Source organism: Miniopterus schreibersii (assembly GCF_964146895.1).
Source record: "Miniopterus schreibersii genome assembly, chromosome: 19".
Classification (NCBI taxonomy): domain Eukaryota; kingdom Metazoa; phylum Chordata; class Mammalia; order Chiroptera; family Miniopteridae; genus Miniopterus; species Miniopterus schreibersii.
Genome location: NC_138119.1, coordinates 24,814,155 through 24,833,745, shown reverse-complemented (window position 1 = coordinate 24,833,745; position 19,591 = coordinate 24,814,155). Strand labels below are relative to the sequence as shown.

Genomic DNA, 19,591 nt, shown 5'->3' with positions numbered 1-19,591 from the left:
CGAGCGTAACCCCAACAGCAGGCATGTGTGCAGGACCAACGCTAAGCACTGCTTCAAATCCTCTAGGCGGCTCATACCCTGACCGACTTTTCTAAAATGGCTGTGAAAACCACTGCAAACTCTAGCTTAGGGCCGCGGCGGCGGCACGGCCTTGCCCCCAGCAGGAGCCCAAGTTCCCCGAGAGGAAGGTGATCTGCCTCCTCTGCGTCATTCGCTCGGTGTCCGCGGTCTCCGTGCGCACCCGCCAGTTTCCTCTCTGGGCCACCCATCTAACTCCCCCTAGGGGGGCGGAGGGGAGACGAACTTCACCCCCGACACCCCCTAGGAGACTTAAAGCCTCACGAGGTTACAAACCTTGAAGCCTCAGCGTATCAAACTTTTCTACTGTGATTTCTCTTCCGTGTTCCCCGATGGCTCCTTTTAGGGTCTTGGGCAAGGGCACGAGAACCTAAGGTTGAGAAACACCTCTGCCCCCTCCCAGTGACCCAGGGCCGGTCACCCGTGGGCCAAGCCGACTGTCCCGGGGAGGCCTGGGCCGCGGGCCCCCGCAGGCGCCCATCCCGCCCCCGGGACAGGGGCTGCGTCCCGCTCTCCGTGGAGACGCCGCGGAGGCGCAGACGTCTCGCGCCCTCCTTCCCGGAGCCACCGGGGCTGCAGCTCCCCGTCGCCGCCACACCGGAAACGGCCCCGAGGGTGTGCGGGGCGGCCGCCGAGGGTCCCACGCGCCGGGCGGGGCCGCGGGCCTGCCCCCCCCCGCCACGGGGGCGCGCGAGCACCGGGCGGGGCCGTCGTCCCTTCCGGGGAGCAGTGGCCGCCGCGTCCGCCGGGCGGCTCCCCACCCCGCCCCCCGCAGCTCTAGGTGACGCTGCTCCAATAACAGCGCGCGGGGAGCCGCGGCTCGGGCTCCGCCGGCACAGGGCGCCCCGCGTGCCCGCCCGCGCGCCCGCGCCACCATGCGGGCCGAGGGGGACGGCGGCCTGGAGCGCTTCTGCAGCCCGGGCAAGGGCCGGGGGCTGCGGGCCCTGCAGCCCTTCCAGGTGGGGGACTTGCTCTTCTCCTGCCCGGCCTACGCCTCGGTGCTCACGGTCAACGAGCGGGGCAACCACTGCGAGCACTGCTTCACCAGGTAGGCGGGCGGCGCGCGGGCGCGGGCGCGGGCGGGCGGGAGCCGGGGGCGCCGCGCGGCGGCTCGGACCGCGGCGGGAGGAAGTGCGCGCGGCGCGCGGGGTCCTAGCGCCGGCCGCCCAGGCGGTGGCCCCAGCGGCGGGCGGGGCTGGCGGGTCGTTTGAACCCGGCTCAGGGGCCGAGCCACGTGCGGTAGGAAACCAGAGCCAAGTTCCCGCCGCACGCTCCGCACCGCACGTTGTCAGAGTTGCTCACGCGGGATGTGCCAACCTGGGAAGGCAGGGCTCTGCCCGCAGATGCCAGCCTCCTTTGGCCGTGCGCTGCCCACTGGGCGCCTTGGCCAGCGGGGCCCCAGGTTCGGGCAGCCCGCAGCCCGTCAGCTTTAACTTGTGCCTCCTGCGGTGTGCTCTGTGCCCCACAGCCCAGCCCTGCCGCAGACTTGCTGTTTCCTCCAAGGAACTTAATGACACTTAATAGTCACGTAAAGGACTTAGCCCCTTTCTTCCTTCTCACGCTCTGCACTTGATGTTCGGAGAGAAGCCAGAGGAGCGCTGACCACACACCGGGGATCCTAAGGGACTGCACGGATGGGACATATCTAGCCCTGGTTCTGAACTGGAAAGATACGGTCACTGGGTGGATTAGGCAATACGTGTGGTTGAAAATGGCATTTAATTGTAGCATATCACATGCATATATGTCTTTGTTCGTATATATTTATACATATTCACATTAGACCAACACATAATTATAGCCTCAAGCCTTATGATAGTTTCAGACCTGAAAGGCACATTAGAAATCACCAATACAGCATCCTCTCTCACCACTTTACAGGCCCAGAGAGGAAGTGTGACTGTATAAATAGTCATACCTATAGCTAAGGGAATGAAATCTGGTCTCTTCAGTTCTCCCCATTTCCCACCTAGTTAGGTGCTCAGTAGAATTAGCGAGGCTGGGAGCATGGCATTGGAGGTAGGTCTGTGCCAGGCCTTCCACTGCTGTCTGAGAAAAGGACCCTGCTCTGCTGGACTTTCTTTGAACCTCAGTTTCTTCATCTTTGAAATGGAGATTCTTGGGCTAGATTAAGCGAACCTGAGTTCCTGCAGGTACCTTTTGAGTACAGGTCTCAAGTCCAGCACACCCTGAAGTACTCAATCTCCAAGACCTGTGCACCTGCTCCACATTAAGACATAGGAAAAGCAGGGACAAAAGCTAAATAGTGTAGTAATCTTGGCCAGACTCCACACCAGAGCTGTCTTCCGCTGGGGGGAACCTGGAAAGGAACTAGACACAGAATCATGCCGTGGGCAGCTTCAGGGCTGTATGTGATGTGGCTCTTTGAATTGGTGAGCCAAGAGCTAAAGGGTCATGGCACCACTTTGCGACGTTTGAGTGAAGTGAGCATTGGGTTTTCCCAAAGTTAAAAAGGCTGCTGTGACTGGTCCCCTTGATCTTCTGAGCCTTACTGTGGCTCAGAGTCTGAAGCAGTGTGGGTGTCTGGAGTGGCAGGAGCAAAGCAGGGTCACCCACCGCAGAAGGTGCCTCCCTCCCTCCGTCAGGGATCCTGGTGGTCCATCGTGTGAGAGAAGACTGCGGTGCCAGGCAAGTAGTAGGTACTCAGCTGGTAGTTACCAGTCCTCGCCTCGAATTAAAGATCAAATCCCCCTGGGTTCAGAAGGGAGAGGCAGAGCTGAGAGGTGCTTTTCTTTGGCTGAGTGTCCTAACTCCACACCCCCCCAACCTTAGAACATTAATGTACAGTCAGGGGCAACTCCATATGTGACAGAATTTGCTCCCTCCACCCCTATTTCCTGAATGACACTTGTCAGTGTCACTAATTGCTGCCTTAGACACCGAACGAGGGCTGTCACATGCATTCGGGTGGTTCTACGGCACCTCCCCCACCTTTCTCTGTTGGCTGAGGTGAACTGTCAGCACTCACTTCCTCTCATTTGAAGTCAGCTAAAATAACACACACAAGAAATCATGATACCGTGACACCAGTGACATTAAAAATATCTTCATACTCCGCTCTGTTAAATCTGATTAAGATCATTCTCATAGGTTCAGCACCGTTTTCTCAACTTTTTATATGTGACGAAGGACAAATCAGTCTGTCCGGCTGTCCTAGAGAAACGTTTGCCTGTATGTGTCCATGATGCCTCTAGAGAGTCGGAGCAGAATTCTCAAATATTGAAGCATGCAGGGCAAAATCCACTCCTTCCCTCCCCCCCCGAAAACTACTCCTTACCCTTTCTTGCCAGAAGTTTAACATAAACAATATTGCTTAGATAAATGGGCCGCTAGAGATTTTCCTTGTCACATTAACTGTATGAGGGTTTAATTTATTTTGAAGAAAAATAAGTGATTTCTTCAGGAATAATTATGTTCTATAAGTTGGAAAAAAACCCAGGAAGTTTCTTAGGTCACCTTGGAATGGAATTGTTACTGTCAGGACAGTTCAGGCAGAGCTTCATTTCTGGGAGTTTTCCATTTGTATCACATTTTCTTAGTTTGGGTAGGTGACACTTGGGAAGATGTGTATCTTGCCTCAGCTGCTAGAAGACAGCTTCTAAAAATATAAACGTCTTCTAATTGGGAGCTGCCCTTACCAGACCTCTTAGGTACATTTTATGTACACACACACTCACCTGCAAAGACACGTATTTTGCCATTGGCCAACTTTTTGTGGTAGTTTTTTTTTTAATGTTATATTTCAAACTTGGTATTTGACACAATTTAACACTTGACGTTTGGCTAAGAAAGGGAAAAATTTGCTGTAACCGAACGATCTACCTGAATATTACTTTTCTGTGCAGGTCCCCAGGTGGGCAGACATTCCCCTGGTGATCTCTTCTCTTGGCTCATGGGTCATTGAAGGGCAAGAACGCTGTCTTTTTGTTATTTTGTTTAAAGTATGGTGGGGAAATAGGAAGGCCCACTTAGCCTCCTTGGAATAGAGCTGTTGGAACCCAGTTTCCAGGAATTTATGTTACATCTGGCTCACTCAGAGTGGTGATTTTAAGGCTTAAAATGTTTGCATGAGCAAAACATTCTGATGGAAATGTCTTATTTCAGCAGTTATAATGGCGTAAGGTCCCCCAGATTTATTCGGTAGCAGCATCCATCTCCCCTTTCCCATTGTTTTATCAAACTGTCAGAATAATCTCAGTTGCTCTGCCCATCAGAAGGGGTGCTGGCCGCAGGGCTGCTATGATTCTACTTATCCCCAGAACATTTTCTGAGAACTGGAGAGTCTCAAAGGGGAGACATGGCTTGGCATGTTCTCAGATTATCTTGCTTTCTGAGTGAAAAATTGGACACTGGCTCTAATAGAGGATTCCTCCTTCTTTTCACATGTATTTTTTTTTTTTTTTAAGAAATACAGACAACAGATTTCCTTTTAAAAGTTACATCAAAGAATACATAATCCAGCCATCTGTATGTCAGATGACATATTCTGTCTTCACTTTCAACATTTCAGTATTTCAAGATTTTCTTCTATTTAGAGACTGCAGAGGAGGGACTTAGGTTTGAATTCTGGCTTCAGCCCTTCCCAGTGGTTTGTCTTTAGGCAAATTATTTAACCTCTCCAAACTCCCAGATTCCTTTATCTGTACAATGTGCACATTGATACCCACCCACTGTGCGGGTCCTGAGATAGTGGAAGGCAGGTGCTCAGCACAGCCCTACCACATAGTAAGTTGGCAAACTGGCCTGGTATCTGGCTTGTACTTGTTTGATGAACTCTGCTAGCTAAGTGTTAACTAGTGGGATAACATATTGTAATTTCAGGGACTTTTTTATGGTGGTGGGGTTGGAGTGGGGGATATTGGGAAGGAAATACTGGAAATGGTTGGCCAATGAAGTCGTCATTCAGATGGCACGTTGACCCAGAGGTAAAAGCAGCAGCTCTCAACATCGGGTCCCCCAGAATAATACTGGGTATCTGGGGCCAGTTTTCAATATTTTTCAAAACCTAATGGAAATGATATAATAAACTTACACAGGTAAAGCTTTTTTTTTTTTTAAATTGACCTTTTTAGAGAGGAAGGGAGAGGGGGAGAGAGAGAGAAGCATCCACTAGGGATTGAACCCACAACCTGGGTATGTGCCCTGACCAGGAATCGAACCGGCAACCTTTCAATGCACAGGACTCTCAACCAACTGCACCACACTGGCTGGGGGAAAGCTTTTATTTATTTATTTTTTTTAAAGAGCCTTTTCTAGCTCCAAAGTGCTTAGACACTTTAATACTCTTTTACTATGACATTAAATAAATATTTGAAAAAAGGAACGGAGGAAAACAGAATTTTCCACACAGCGAGGATACTAAGGCTTCTCTCTGCTCTCTCCTGTAAGACTTCAGAGGTGCCAAGCACTGTAACATGCTTAGTTTTCATATGCGGGGAACATCATTTCTGTTATAGCTTACAGGGGCTCAGTGGCCAAGCTGCCCGTTTGGAAACAATTTGAGATGAAAGAGACAGAACAGCAGCAGGATGCCCTGAAGTGAGATTCAAACCCTGGTGAGTTAAAACCACCGTCTAACACCTTGCCTTCCCAAAAGCAATTGCACGAAATCCTCTCAATCAAAAAAATCTGAAGACCCATATAAAATGACATTTCTTTAAATCACATTGCTCTTTGCAGCTCATAAAGTGTAACCAGACACAGTCTTATTTTGATGCTCTCAAGGATGGCTGCTGTAAAGAGGGCCTTCCCTCATTTTATGTAGGAAGATGCTGTGTTGGACAGGTTAAGGTGTTTCCTTGAATTTCCCTTTTTTTGGTCTCTCTTCATTGAATGCCTTCTAAGGGCCAGGCTCTGTGCTCTTCCTAGAAGGAGCCCTGTCTTCCCATTCTGAGTATGAGCTTCCTCCCTCTGCCCACTTTGTCCTAAATCTACTATGTCGTTCACACCTAGACACCAGGACTTAATGTATCTCTGGTTTCTCCTTGAATGAATGCAATTTTTATCACCTCTTTTCTTTTGCTCCCCCCATTAGGTAACTCAACAAACAAATGCATTATTTTTTTGAAATTTAACAAATAAATTGATTCAGCTGTCTTGAACCTATAGTTTCCACTGTTATAGGATCAGAGATGTTTTTATTCCAACGCTTTGGAATTTGCCTAAGAGCTACATATATTCTTTTGTATATATCAGTTATTACATAATAAAACCGTAAAAAGAACACTAGGCTTTCTTTGGTCCTTTGGTGGGTTTTGTCATATTTTTAAATATTATGCTAGAACTAAGATGGGTATGTCATCTCAGTCTTCAGACCTACATATAGAATTGGTTTCCATGCCCTCTGGTAGGAGCATCAGAGTATAACCCTTTTCCTTTTTCTTAAACATACTCGTTCTCCAGAACCTTGCTCTGTGCAAAGTTAGATCAGTGAGGTTTGGAAACAGAATTTATGATTCAGCTATTCCAGGAAGCCTCTGGATGGTGTTCCTGTGGGATAAGCCCACTGCACACTGTCTGTCAGAAGCTTCTTTAAAAAATGCTAAGAGATATCTTCAGTTTCTTTGGGAAGATCCAGGACTCAGAGATATAGTGTGGCAGCAACCGGTCTTCAGGAGAACTCAGAATTGGAGAGAATCTGGCACAGCACAGTTGTCTGAAATAGAGAATTGCAAGGGAAATTCCTATTTATTTTGGTGTTTTAAACTTACCTCTTTTGCCTTGGGTTAATATCCCCTTTCTTTTACTTGTCGATTTAAAGAAAATATGAAATAATCACAGTTTTGTGCCACTTTATTTCTGCTTCCCAAGGAGGCGATCAGTAATGATAAATCCCCTTTGTATTCCTGGAGTCATTAATAACTTCAGTCACCCCCACACACACATGTACACACGTATGCACACACCTTTTTTGTGGACCTCAGGCAGAGAGTAGGTGAGGTATTCATATTTCTCAGTTCAAGGCATGATTTCATCTAGTCTGTGCGCTGCCGATTTGACTTAAGGGCATTTCCCGCTCCTCTCACAGACAGCCCCTCTCTGGGTTTGCCTGCGTGTCGCTGAGTGTGTGTGTATGTCCCAATCATCCCCAGGGAGCTAGGCACACCTAGAGCAGGCCACCCTGGCAGTACTTGACCAGATTCAGACTTTGAGCCCTCCTCTGGTCAGCCTAGAGGCCCTGAGGCTTTCTGTAGTAGTGCCTAGAAGGGACCCACCCTGCCCCTGGCCCCTTACCCCAGGACAGTGGCCAGTTCTGGGACCAGAGGTCTCTGTCCTCTCTCAAGGGATTTGCATTGTCAGTCTCTGTATCACCATCACCTTTCCCACCCCCATTCCCAACCCTCTCATCTTGGGATTTCTAGCAAATCAGTGGTAGTTTAGGGGTGCCTTCCTCCAGCAGGGAATTGACTGCAGTCCCTGCCTTTTCAGGGGTTGAACCCATGACCTTGGCCTCATTAGCGCGGGCGCTCTAACCAGTCACAAAGCGGCACACCTCACTTTGTGCAACTTCTGCCGACTCTGTCCCTACCACCCTCGGTGGCCGCCTTTTCTATTGCAAAGGCGTTCACAGGACACAATAGAACAGAAGGAAATCAGATCTCTTCGAGACTCCTCTGAAGGACAGAAATATGCAATTTAGCAGGAAAATAACACCAGAAAGTCTTGAGGGCTCAGGAAACAACTTTTCTTTCTAGTTCATGCTTTTGCTGAGAACCCAGCTGTGTCTCTCAGATTCTTCTTCAATCAGAAATTTAAAAATAGTGTGGAGCTCCTTGTGCCAATTTATTAACATAAAACCTGGTGGCTTTTGTACATGGAGTGGAAGGTTTCGATGATGAAGTGGAAATATTGTATGCATGTTATTAAAGTGGATTAGGTTAGCTTATTACAGGAAAGAGTGGATCTGAGAATTCCTGAATGCTTATCTTTGGCAAATTTACAGTCCCTAGAAATCAGAATGAATGCTTGCCACCATAGCTGAGACACTGGCGTGTACCCACGCGTGCACTGTGATGTACAGCATGTCAGTGCCCACAGGACTCGTAATGCCCCCCGAGGAGAGAAGAGAGCAGGACGACTCAGGGAGAAGGGAATTTCACACCAGGGCTCGATGACATAGGCACATCCTGGGGGAGGGAGGTGGGGAGAAAATCTTGACTGACCCACCAGATAAGTTTTTCATCTGAGCCAAATAAAAAATCTCAAGCATCTGAATTCCTGGCTCCTGAGAGGAGTTATGTTGCAATCTGTGACAAAATGGAAAGACCTTGGGCTTTTTCTCTTCGGTCTGTGAGTGCCAGGAAGCACTCTTCAGGGCTGCAGGCCCTGGGCTCATGTTCTGTTGATTTTCCTCATCGTGATGATGTTTGTACAGGAGACATGTGCCCTGTGCCACCTGCAAAATCTCTTCTCCGTCAGTTGCACAAACATGTAGCGGAGTTGTCACCGCAGAGCCAGCTCTTTGGTCCTGTCCTGTTTGATGAGATACTGAGTTGCTTTCCAGAGACCACAAATCAAAACCTTTAAGTCCTGTGGTGGAAGCATGCACGGGGGGGGGGGGGGGACACACGACACTCTGACCTCAACTATACCCAGCTGGAACCAAAGTCTACCCTCCTCACCCCCCACCCACGGAACCAAAGGACCAGGATATCACCTGAACTTGAACACTGGAACCCTCTCAGAAGCCAAGGGTCCCTTGTCCAGGAAGATCTGGTGCTGACTCTCCTTTACCATAAATGGCCCAGTTGCAAGGTCCTCCAATTACAACTTGCCCCCCAGCTCTGTTCCCCTACCCCTTGAAAACCCCAAACCTAGCCCAGTGAGCAAGATGGGTCTGAGGCACCATTATGTTGCTCATCTCGGTGCCTTCTCAATCAATAAACCTTTCCTTTTTCCGAACCCTGATGTTGTGAGGTCTGGCCATTGAAAGCGTCGGACACAGGAACTTTGGTTCTGTGACAGTGACAATGCTGTTCCCAATGATGGCTTCAGATGTTCTTAAAACCTCAACAGGAAGACATTGAATTATGAGCAGGTGGTAAACTCCCTGAGAGTATGCAACCAATGTTTTTATTTATGGAGCACTTGCTGGGTTCTAAATCACACTAGGAGACGACTTTGAAGCAAAGGGACAAAAATCCAGAACAAAACAGAGCTAACATCCGAGTAGGTTTTCTTCATCTTTGCCTGGTTGGCCCTCAGGTTCCGAGAAGCCTGCCCTGACTCCTGCAGCCCGGATCAGCTCCCTTTGCCTTTGCTCTCGTAGCCCCTTGTACATACTTCCTTCGTCAGGCTCGCTTCTCCAGTGCAGGAACCCGCCCTAACTCACCTTTGTAGCCCCGGCACTCAGCCCGAGGCCTCGCACTCTCTTACCTCGGTCCATTGATTTTGTTTTTTAGAGACAGTGGAATCGAGAGGGTGAGAAAGAGAGAGAGAAAAACATTGGTTGCCTCTTGCACATGCCCCAACCGGGGCCAGGGATCAAACCTACACCCCAAGTATGTGCCCTCAACCAGGAATTGAACCCAAGACCCTTTGGTCCTCAGTCCGATGCTCTAACCACTGATCCAGACCTGCCTGGGCCCTCCTTGCTTTTATACTTAGACCCTAAAGGCAATCTGGGTGTGTCATTTCTTCATTCCTCCTTTGTCCTTTTGTAACCTAGAAGGCCCCGTCCCAGGTAAGGCCTTAGATCCTAAGTCTGTTCATCCTCAACAGAGATCCAGCTCAACTTACATCTCTATTATGAAGCTTCCTCCTAAATATTCCAGCCACACATCCCTTTATTGTATTCAGTTACTACTCTCTCTATATATGTGTATATTTTTTATAGTGGTTTCCTATGCTATTTATACTTGTCGGACACCCTGCTGTCCCGGGCACTGTGCCCCACCCGGGGACTGGGGATGATCAGGACAGCATTCTCTGTTAGTGGCCTCACTTCCGTGTCTTTAAGGAGCTCAGTCCCCGGAGTAGCTTCCTGCTCTCAGCTCAGTGTCATCTGGAAGCTGAATTCTCCTGCCCGATGTGTTTATGTTCATCACTGTCATGAAGGTGGGGCTTATTTCCTCAGAAAGCTCACTTTTTATAAAGATATCCTTTCTCCAGAGCCTGACACAGTACTTCACTCATAGAAAATAATGCTTTTTTGAATAGAAATTACTTGGCTAAGGTAGATTAACGTACTTCTTTCCTGCCTCGTGTACAAGGCTTTAGAGTATTAAAAGTGTTCTATATTCAGAAATACAGATGTAATCCATAGGATTGAAAGAAAAAATGTCTGCTTTCTCGCAATGGGTTGGCCACCAGAGCAGGGGTGTGGTGAAAACCACCATTAAATCAAAGCCAGAATGGGAAAGGAAAAGACTCAGATCAACACCGTTGTCATTGGACACGTGGATTCTGGCAAGTCTACCACTACTGGTTGTCTGATCTACAGAGGTGGGGGATCGACAAAAGAACCATCAAAAATTTTGAGAAGGAAGCTACTGAGACGGGGAAGGGTTCCTCAGAGTATGCCTGGGTCTCGGATACACTGAAAAATAAACATGAGTGTGGTATCACCATTGATAGCTCCCCGTGGAAATTCGAGACCAGCGAGTACTATTGTGACCGTCATTGATGCCCCAGGGCACAGAGACTTCATCAGAAACATGATCACGGGCTCTTGCAGGCTGACTGTGCCACCCTCATGGTTGCTGCTGGTGCTGGTGAATCTGAGGCAGGCATCTCCAAGAGTGGGCAGACCTGTGAGCATGCCCTGCGGGCTCACACGCTGGTGTGAAGTAACTGACTTGGTGTCAATAAAGTGGATTCCACTGAGCCACCCTGCAGCTAGAAGAGATGCAAGGAAATTGTTAAAGAAGTCAGCACCTACATTAAGAGAATTGAGAAGGAAGCTACTGTGTCCAACCCTGACACAGTAGCAGTGGTCCTCATTTCTGGTTGGAATGGTGACAACATGCGGGAACCAAGTGCTAACATGCCTTGGTTCAAGGGATGGAAGTTCACCTATAAAGATGGCAGTGCCAGTGGAGCCACACTGCTTGGAGCTCTGGATTGCATCCTGCCACCAACTCATCTGACTGACAAGCCCCTGTGTCTGCCCCGCCAGGATGTCTACAACATTGGTGGTATCGGGACTGTCCCTGTGGGCCCAATGGAGACTGGTGCTTTCAAGGGTGGTCACTTTGCTCCAGTCAGCATTCCAACCAAGGAAACGTCTGATGAAATGCGCCATGAATCTTTGAGTGAAGCTCTTCCTGGGGACAGTGTGGGCTTCAGCGTCAAGAACGTTTCTGTCAAAGATATTCGACGTGGCAGTGTGGCTGGTGAGAGCAATGCGCCAGCAGAGCAGCTGGCTGCACAGCTCAGGTGGTTTTTCCTGAGCCATCTAGGCCAAGTCAGTGCCCGATATGCACCTGTGCTGGACTGTCACACAGCTCACGTTGCTTGCAGATTTGCTGGGCTGAAGGAGAAGATTGATCGTGGTTCTGGGGAAAAACTGGAAAATGGCCTGAAGTTTTTGAAATCTGGTGATGCTGAGATCGTCGATTTGGTTCCTGGCAAGCCCAGGTGTGTAAGGAGCTTCTCTAACTGCTCTCCCCTAGGCCGTCCTGCTCTGGGTGACATGAGACAGTTTCTGTGGGTGTCGTCAGAGCAGTGGACAAGAAGGCATCTGGAGCTGGCAAATACCCAGAAAGCTGAGAGTCCCAATGAATATTCTCCCCGGTACCTGCTACCCCCGTCTTAATCAGTGGCGGAAGAACGTCTCAGAACTGTTTGTCTCAATTGGCCATTTAGTAGTAAGAGGCTGGTTAATGATTACAACCAAGTGCTAACGTGGTTGTAAAACCTTCAGAAGGAAAGGAGAATGTTTTGTGAGCCATTTGGGGTTTTTCTGTGTGTGTGGCAGTTTTTAAGTTATTAGTTTTTAAAATTAGTATTTTTAATGGAAACAACTTGACCAAAAATCTGTCAAAGAATTTTTGAGACCCATTAAAACAAAGTTTAATGAGGGAGGGAGGGAGGGAAGAAAGGGAAAGAAAGGATGTCTGATACATCTATTTAAACACTATCGGGTAAGTTTGAGTTCTCAGGGTAAAATCCACAATTAGGGTAAGTCACTTAAACAAATTGGCAATTCAATTTTGTTTAAGTTATTGTTTGTCTACAGGGAGATAAAACCAAGAGGGTGACACCTCTTAAAACTCTGCTGCAATGAATTAAAAAGGTGCATTTTCCTGTAAGTAAGATTCGGAACAGATCTCCTATCTGTTAGGCAAGGAGTTAATATTCACGTTTGGCTGCAGAGGGCCTGACTGTATTCTAGGACTCACACTTAGCGTTAGGTTATAAAGGTATTTTTACATGTTTTTTTCCTACTCTGTGGCCAGAATGTTGAAGTGAGGAATAGTGTTAGGAACATTTTAAGTTTTTAAAGAGTTAAATTTATGTGACTTTGGTTTTGCCCTTTCCCTTGATATTTAATCCCCTGGGTGTTACTGAAGTCAGAGCAACAGTGGTCACAGGGGATCTAATATTATTGGTATTGGTTACAAAGCACTAATGATAACCTCTGCCACCCTCAGAAGAAATGGTGGCTGTTACTTCTCGTGGGTTCCTTTAGGAGGGAACTGAGTTAAAGAGAAAGGCATTCATTGTTTCTCTCCCCCTGACTTCCCCATCAGTAGGCTTCAGAGGAGTAGATGATAAAGTAGCAAGGAAGTGTCATTCCGATCTCGCACAAAAGGTAAGGGAGAAAGCGTTTGCAGAGGCACGTGTTAAATGTGAAAGCGCACACATCCGATCTCGGGCAGGCTTGAGCTGCTAGGGTTCTACAGGGTCCACAGGAGGCCCATGGAGGTGCCGTCCAGGGGCTGGAGAGAGCAGTGGAGTGTTCACTGTGGGCCGTACACTTTCCTGCTCTATCCGTGAGCTTCCTGAATTTTCTTTCTTAAGGCAAAGGTAAATTCCCTGTCGACCAGAGCCTGCATTAAAACAAATCCTAAATCAGTGTCATCATTTTTTTTTTTCATTTCTGAGCTTGACTCGGTCAATGAGGTGTAGAGTCATATAATATATTTTTTTAAGTATGTCTTTACTGATTTCAGGGAGAGGAAAGGAGAGGGAGAGAGAGAGACAGAAACATCAATGATGAGAGAGTCATTGATCGGCTGCCTCCTGCACGTCCCCCCACCGGGGACCGAGCTCCTAACCCCGGCATGTGACCTGACTGGGAATCGAACCACAATCGTGTGGATCATAGGTAGATGCTCAACCTCGGAGCCATGCTGGCAGGGCTATAATATTTTTTAAGCTCAAGTGAGGAATAACTGACAGATATCATTGTTTCTATTTGGAGTGTAGAACAATATCCATTGTGGACTGATGACTAAGGTCAAGATAATTAACACATCACTGCACAGTTAACTGTTTTGTGTGTGTGGTGAGAATGCTTAAGATCTACCCTCAGTACCTTTCAAGTACACAGTACTTTATTATTAACCATAGTCACCAAACTGTACATTAAATCCTCAGAATTTATCACCGAAAATGTGTACCCTTTGGCCTACACCCCCTTCCCTCACAACGTCATCATTTTATAACAAGGCCAACTGTTCATTGCCCTGACCACCAACGCAAGCTTTCTCCTTGTAAACCTAGCTCCTATTCCTATAGTTGGGGAAACCTATTAGTCGCTCCCTTACTGCCCTAAATATTTCCTGCCTCCCCTAGAGGCCCCGGGCTCTAACTTTTAACAAGCCTCAGAACAAAGCCCCGTATGCAGGGGAGGGTTCAGCGGGGCTCTGGGAAGAACCTCCCCCCTGCCCGTGGGCCCCGGCTCACTGCTACGTTGTGGATGAAAGTGATAGGGCGCATCTTTTACTGCTGCACAAAAACCCAGAGCCTTCGTATTATTCTTGTCCCCCGACTAGGGTTATAATAGGGTTCCGCCACAATTCCTCCAATTTTTATTTCTCTCCAATAAAAATTTGCCCGTGTGCCCACTCTCCCTGGGTGGGAGGCTAACTCTGCCTCTGATTGTCTTATTTCAGCCCTCGGCGAAGTTATATTGCGCCGCTGGGCTCTTTTCCTTTTCTCTTTTCCGTGTGGCCGGGGCTGTCTGTTCCACTTGTCACTTCTTCTGTCGCCGTTCGTTAAAAGTAATTGTTATTGCAAACCCCACTCCATGCCAGGATCATTTTCTTTTCATGGTGAAGCCCACCAAGCATTCATTTCAGTAGCAGAAAAGTAGGGAGCTGACGGGATCAAATCCTTTTTATCTAGACCAACAGCACCCGCGGCAACGCATTAACTAGCGGGAGTTGTTAATTGCATCTCCAACTTGTTGATCTTCGTGTGGCTTCCGAATTTTAAAAGCAGGAAAATTAATCACTGCGTGTGTCTCCTCCAGTTGAAAGTGGCAGGAGCGTGCCGTCTTAAGTCCTGTCCCCGTCGCTGATAATCAGGCCCTTGCATTTTCCTGCTGCATTCCTTTCCTCCCTTTGTGGATGGGACCATCTCTTAAGTTCAAAGAGCCCTTCCATCCGCAGCAGGGTAAATGTTTGCCCATAAAACGAAGGCTTTACAAACATAAATCCTCTAAATGTGAGACTGGATGCGATCGTACTGAAGATATTTCAGTAGTTCATATCACTTAAAAAAAAAAAAGAGTGGAGGCTGATTAAAAGTATAGTCCCAGTACATGTCAACTGGTATTTTCCCAGTACATGTTAACTTGTATTTTCCCAGTACATGTCAACTTGTACACGTCAAACATAGGAGGCAGAAACTGTATCCTTACAGTGGAGGAAACAGGTTCAGGAAGGATTAGTCATTTTCCCAAGAGCGCATAGCCCCTCAGGCACCAGAAACAAGAAAGGATTTGCAATAGGAAGGTGGATATCGGGAGGAGGTGGACAGGAAGCTGGAGCCATCTTCTTAAAAACTCCCTCCTGGCTTCTAGAACACTTTCTTGCCGTAGTTAGAAAATACAGCATCTGACCTAAACATTCATCATCGAGGGAGCTAAACTACCCGATACAGTCCTACACCCAGCGCGTGCCATTCATCGTTAGGACAGGTTACGTTGTAAAACGTCTGCATTGCCGAGAGGGATGTGTCAACACCTCAGCAAATTCTGCCCTCAAGAAAACACTCATCCCCAGGGGACGACCCCAGGCCTAGGCACCTGGAAGCGCATTAGAATCTCCTGGAGAGTTTTGTGACGATCCCAGCACAGACCCCACGAGAACTGCTGGGCCCTACCCCAGGCCCGGGCGGGCACGTGCCGCCAAGGTTGAGACACTCTGTGAGGTGGTTAGAGATCTGCCCTTCGCTTCCTTTGAGTGCCGTATCTTTGGGGTTATTTTATAGTTCAGTTCATTCCTCCAAGTGACCTTTATGAACCTTCCTTTGAGGGGAATTTTGTTTTCTTTGTTTTGCAGTATTTCCCCAAGCCTCCTGGACCATTCCGATCAGGTTACGTGACAAATGAAAGATTTACGGCTGTGTCTTCTGTAGGAACAGAGTTTATTCCAAAGGCCTTGTGTAGTCCCTCCAGGGAAAATGGATATCCCCTATGCAGTTTCTCTCTGGCTAAACTGCTCCGTCAGCAGTAGTCAAACACAGTCCCCCCCCCCCCTTCTTTCTGTCCCCAGCACATGCACACACAATGCTCAGCAAATTTTAGTTTGAGTTTTAGCCATTAGACTTATGAGAAGTTTACATCTCTCCCTAGTTAGGAAAACAGAACAGAAGCACCACCCATCGGGATAATTGCAACAGAGCTCCCTCTCCCAACCCAGCCCTCCATCTAGAATTGCTCGTACCAAAGTAGATCAAAGTAGACTCTTTTGCTTTTCACTGTCAGCAACTGGTTACTTTTTCTCCTGTGCTCTGAAGGCGGCCTGGCTCAGGAGGACCTGTGTTAAGAACATTCACTGATAACCAGGTTGTTGACTCTGTGCAGTGACATCGGCCTGACAGCTACAGTGTTCTCCGAGGACACGATCCAGTGTGGACTCGCCCAGTGACAGTCCGAGGAGCACTTAGATGCACCACACCGAACGACAGGGAGGGACCTTTGCCCAGACTAAATACGAAATCAGTCCTTGTTTTATTCCAACCCATGTCAAATGAAATCAATCCCCATGTCACCGTTGGTGGAGGGACCCTCTTGGTGGAAGTGTCCCCCCACCCCTCAAATCTCATTTTGAAAAATGATCCTGGATCCTTCCCTTTGCCCCTTGGAAGTCACATTCATAGGCTACCTACCACGGGAGCTGGGACAGAATGCAGACCAGAGTAAAGAAGGCCTTTACTTACATTTTGTTACTACTGCCAGCTTACCCAAACACGCAGATTGTTTATGCTTCATGTAGTATGTGCTCCTGGATATTGGTCCCAGTCCTCATGGACGAAGGCACCTTGATGTGTGAATTCTGATTCTGCCACCTACTTGTGAATGATGCCTTCGGGTTGGACATTTCACCTCTGGGATTCTCGTTGTCTTCCTTTGGAAAATCGGAATCTTCTTCATAGAGCTGACGGAATTATTGCACTAGATCAGCTGTTTTCAAACTTTTTGGTCCTAAACCCCTCAATTGAGAATGTCCAAGAGCTTTAGTTCACATGGGTTATATTTATCAGTGTTTACCATATTGGAAATGAAAACCAAGAAAATCTTAATCTATTCGTTTAGACGACAACCAATACTGTTAACATTATTATTTTTTTTAAATGAGAACTATTTTCCAAGACAGGAGAATTAGTGAGAATAGTGGTATTGTTTTATAGTTCTGCAGATATCTTCAATGTCTGGATTTCCAGAAGACAGCGGGATTCACAAATATGCTTCTGAATTCAGTCTCTAGGGTATTATGTAGTTTGGGCTGAGGTACAAGGAGAAAAGCCAGCCTCAAGGAGATATGTAGTTTGAAAGGAGGGGGTATTTTAACTGCCTTATCGGTTAATTGTGGATATTCTTGGACTCAACACTAACACTCGGTAAGCGGCGTTGTCTTACAGGTTAATGGCAATGGGCAGTCTGAACCCCCACCTGTGAACTTTATGTGCTCCATTACATTACAATCCCTTGGTCTGTCTTTACTTTGAATGTCCTTTAGCCATGCATAATTTTTAAAACATCATGCACTCGTCAATAGAAAATATTGGTTCACTGAATTAGACTTTCTAAAAGTTGACTCATTTCATAAAACCATATCAAACCAATTACATTCATTAATCTCATCAGGTGAGAGACTGTCAGGCTCAGGATGGCAGATAGATGTTTTCCAAAATTCTAGTTTTTGCTTGAAAGGCCTGTTTTTAGCATTAGCAACAAATATTGCCAATCGTTTTCATCGAAGTGATAGGCTCACTTCATTTGTTTCAGTTGCATATCTGCCAGGTACTCAAGGTTGAGTATCTGCAGTTTGTCGAAAGTTGTTCTTTCAAGTTACGAGTGGTATTGGAATAAAAAGGGTCGGTTCCATTTACAATTCCAGGGATCCCGGAGCTTTTCCTTGAGGCGGCCGTCCCTACATCAGTGCATGCAGAAATATGCATTCTCACGTCATCACAAAGGTACATACCAAAGAGTCCAGATTTATTTTTATTTTCATTTTTTGTTAATCTTCACTTGAATATATTTTTCCCATTGATTTTCTAGAAAGAGTGGAAGGGAAGGTGGGAGAGGGGGAGAGAGAGAGAAACATCAATGTGAGAGAGACATCAACTGGTTTCCCCCTGCACGAGCCCCAACCCAGGCCCGGGATCGAACCTGCAACCCTGTGGTGCGTGGGCTGGCACTCTGATCACTGAGCAGCACTGGCCAGGGCGAGAGTTGAGATGTAATGGAATTAACGTTGTCACTGCTTCACCAGGGACATCCTTAAGCGAAACCAACTTTCTCCCCTTTACTCTGAGTGTGTGGAAGTGGAGGGTACAGTGACCACTGCGACAGTTTGGTGCCACTAATTTGATTTGTAGTAAGATACTGGGAAGTTTACCCTGCAGGCACCTTTACACCTTGCACCTTCTGCAATGCCAATGTCAGGCCTGTAGTATATTGAAAATGGTTCTGACCTCACCAACTCCCTTGGGACCCTGGCAGTCTACAGACCACAACGTGAGGACCATTGGGATCCGCGGCAGAAATGATGTAACATTCTGCCAGCGCTGAAAAGTTAGCGTTTTCATCATTGTTTGTGGCTTGTGGACTTGGTGACTGGCTGGGCTGAGCAGCCTGGCCTTTGGGAGATTTCTGATTTGATGAAATCCCACGGGAGTTCCTCCCTAGCTCACCGGAGCCCGGTTGGCTTTTCTCCTGCTGGGTTGTTAGGTTGAAGCTGAAAACAAGCCTTGTTTCATGTGAACTGCACTCCTGGCCTCTGTGTGGGGAACCCTATGTGGTCCTTGCTTTTTGGTGTGGTGTGGAGCTCATAAAGATATGTGTGAGAATTTCCTAATCTCATATTGGGGTCTTCACTCTGGTTTGAGAGGTGCTTCAGTGGTCCGTGTATGGGCTTTGGGCTCATGAGCCCTTGAAATGTTACAGAATTTTCTGTTATTTTCTGGGGGTGGGGCTGGGGCTGGGGAGAAGGTGGGTTGTTAGGAAGAGTGAATAGTCTCAGTCAGACTCTTAAAGAGATTCTGTGACCTCACATTAACAAATGACAGTTTCAGACATTTTTGTGGGGTCGCGCCTACCCACCCGTGATCCACTTGTGAACACACTTCTTTCTGGAAAGAATGTTGGGAGTCCCCTCCCAGGTTCTGCCCTCCTCTGCTCCCCACCCCCTTGCATTTCTTCCAGCTCCACATCCCTGAGCACTTGCTTGCATGCCACTTCACCGTTGTTCTCGAGGGCACCCTCTGTCCCTTTTCCCTAGTTAGAAAACGCAAGAGAGCAGGGACCGCACATCGCATTTCTTTCGTATCCCAAAATGCAAAGTCAGAGTTTGGCGCCCTTGAGATGCAACCTCGGGGGACACTTCAGGCCGGAGAACACACTCAGCTAAATCCGTGGGTTTCTTTGTGAGCTATCAAGATGTGCAAACTCGGAACATTTATTATGCCTCAACTGCAAGATGTGCTTTTCTCCCACCCATTCTTCAGATAGCTCCTTGGAATCCAAGCTCTGTCATGAAAACAGGGCAGCCTGTTTCGTTCCAACAGTAGCATTTTTGGGCACACATCCCGGGTCCCGTGGGAGTAGTGTGGTGGCTGCCACCGGCTGCCGAGGAGCAGAGGCGGCTTCTGCAGTGTGATTCAGTGCACAGCCTACAATCCCAGCTCCTCAGGCAGGCGCTGCAGAGGGGGTGGCGGTGAGGTGCCGCTCGGTGCAGCAGCCCTGGTGGCAGCGAACACCCCTCGTGGTGTAGGCACTAATGCAGGCCAGAGAGCCAGTTTCAGCGCCAGCCGTGTGTGAGAATTAGTACACTTTACCGAGTGGTCTCATTAAAACGAGGTGGTGGGTCCCCAT

General features: G+C 47.9%; 1 protein-coding gene across 2 annotated transcripts in view; it reads left to right on the top strand.

Moving 5' to 3' along the window:
- The first annotated feature begins 851 nt into the window (after positions 1–851).
- The window catches only part of SMYD2 (SET and MYND domain containing 2), a 45,636-nt gene continuing 26,896 nt past the window's right edge, over positions 852–19,591 (top strand). Inside the window, exon 1 of one of the 2 annotated variants that reach the window (XM_081121555.1) lies at positions 852–1,126. In XM_081121555.1, the coding sequence (XP_080977681.1) occupies positions 954–1,126 (173 nt within the window). In that variant the 5' untranslated portion in view covers positions 852–953. The remainder of the gene's footprint in view (positions 1,127–19,591) is intronic. The other variant, XM_081121556.1, reaches the window with a different exon arrangement.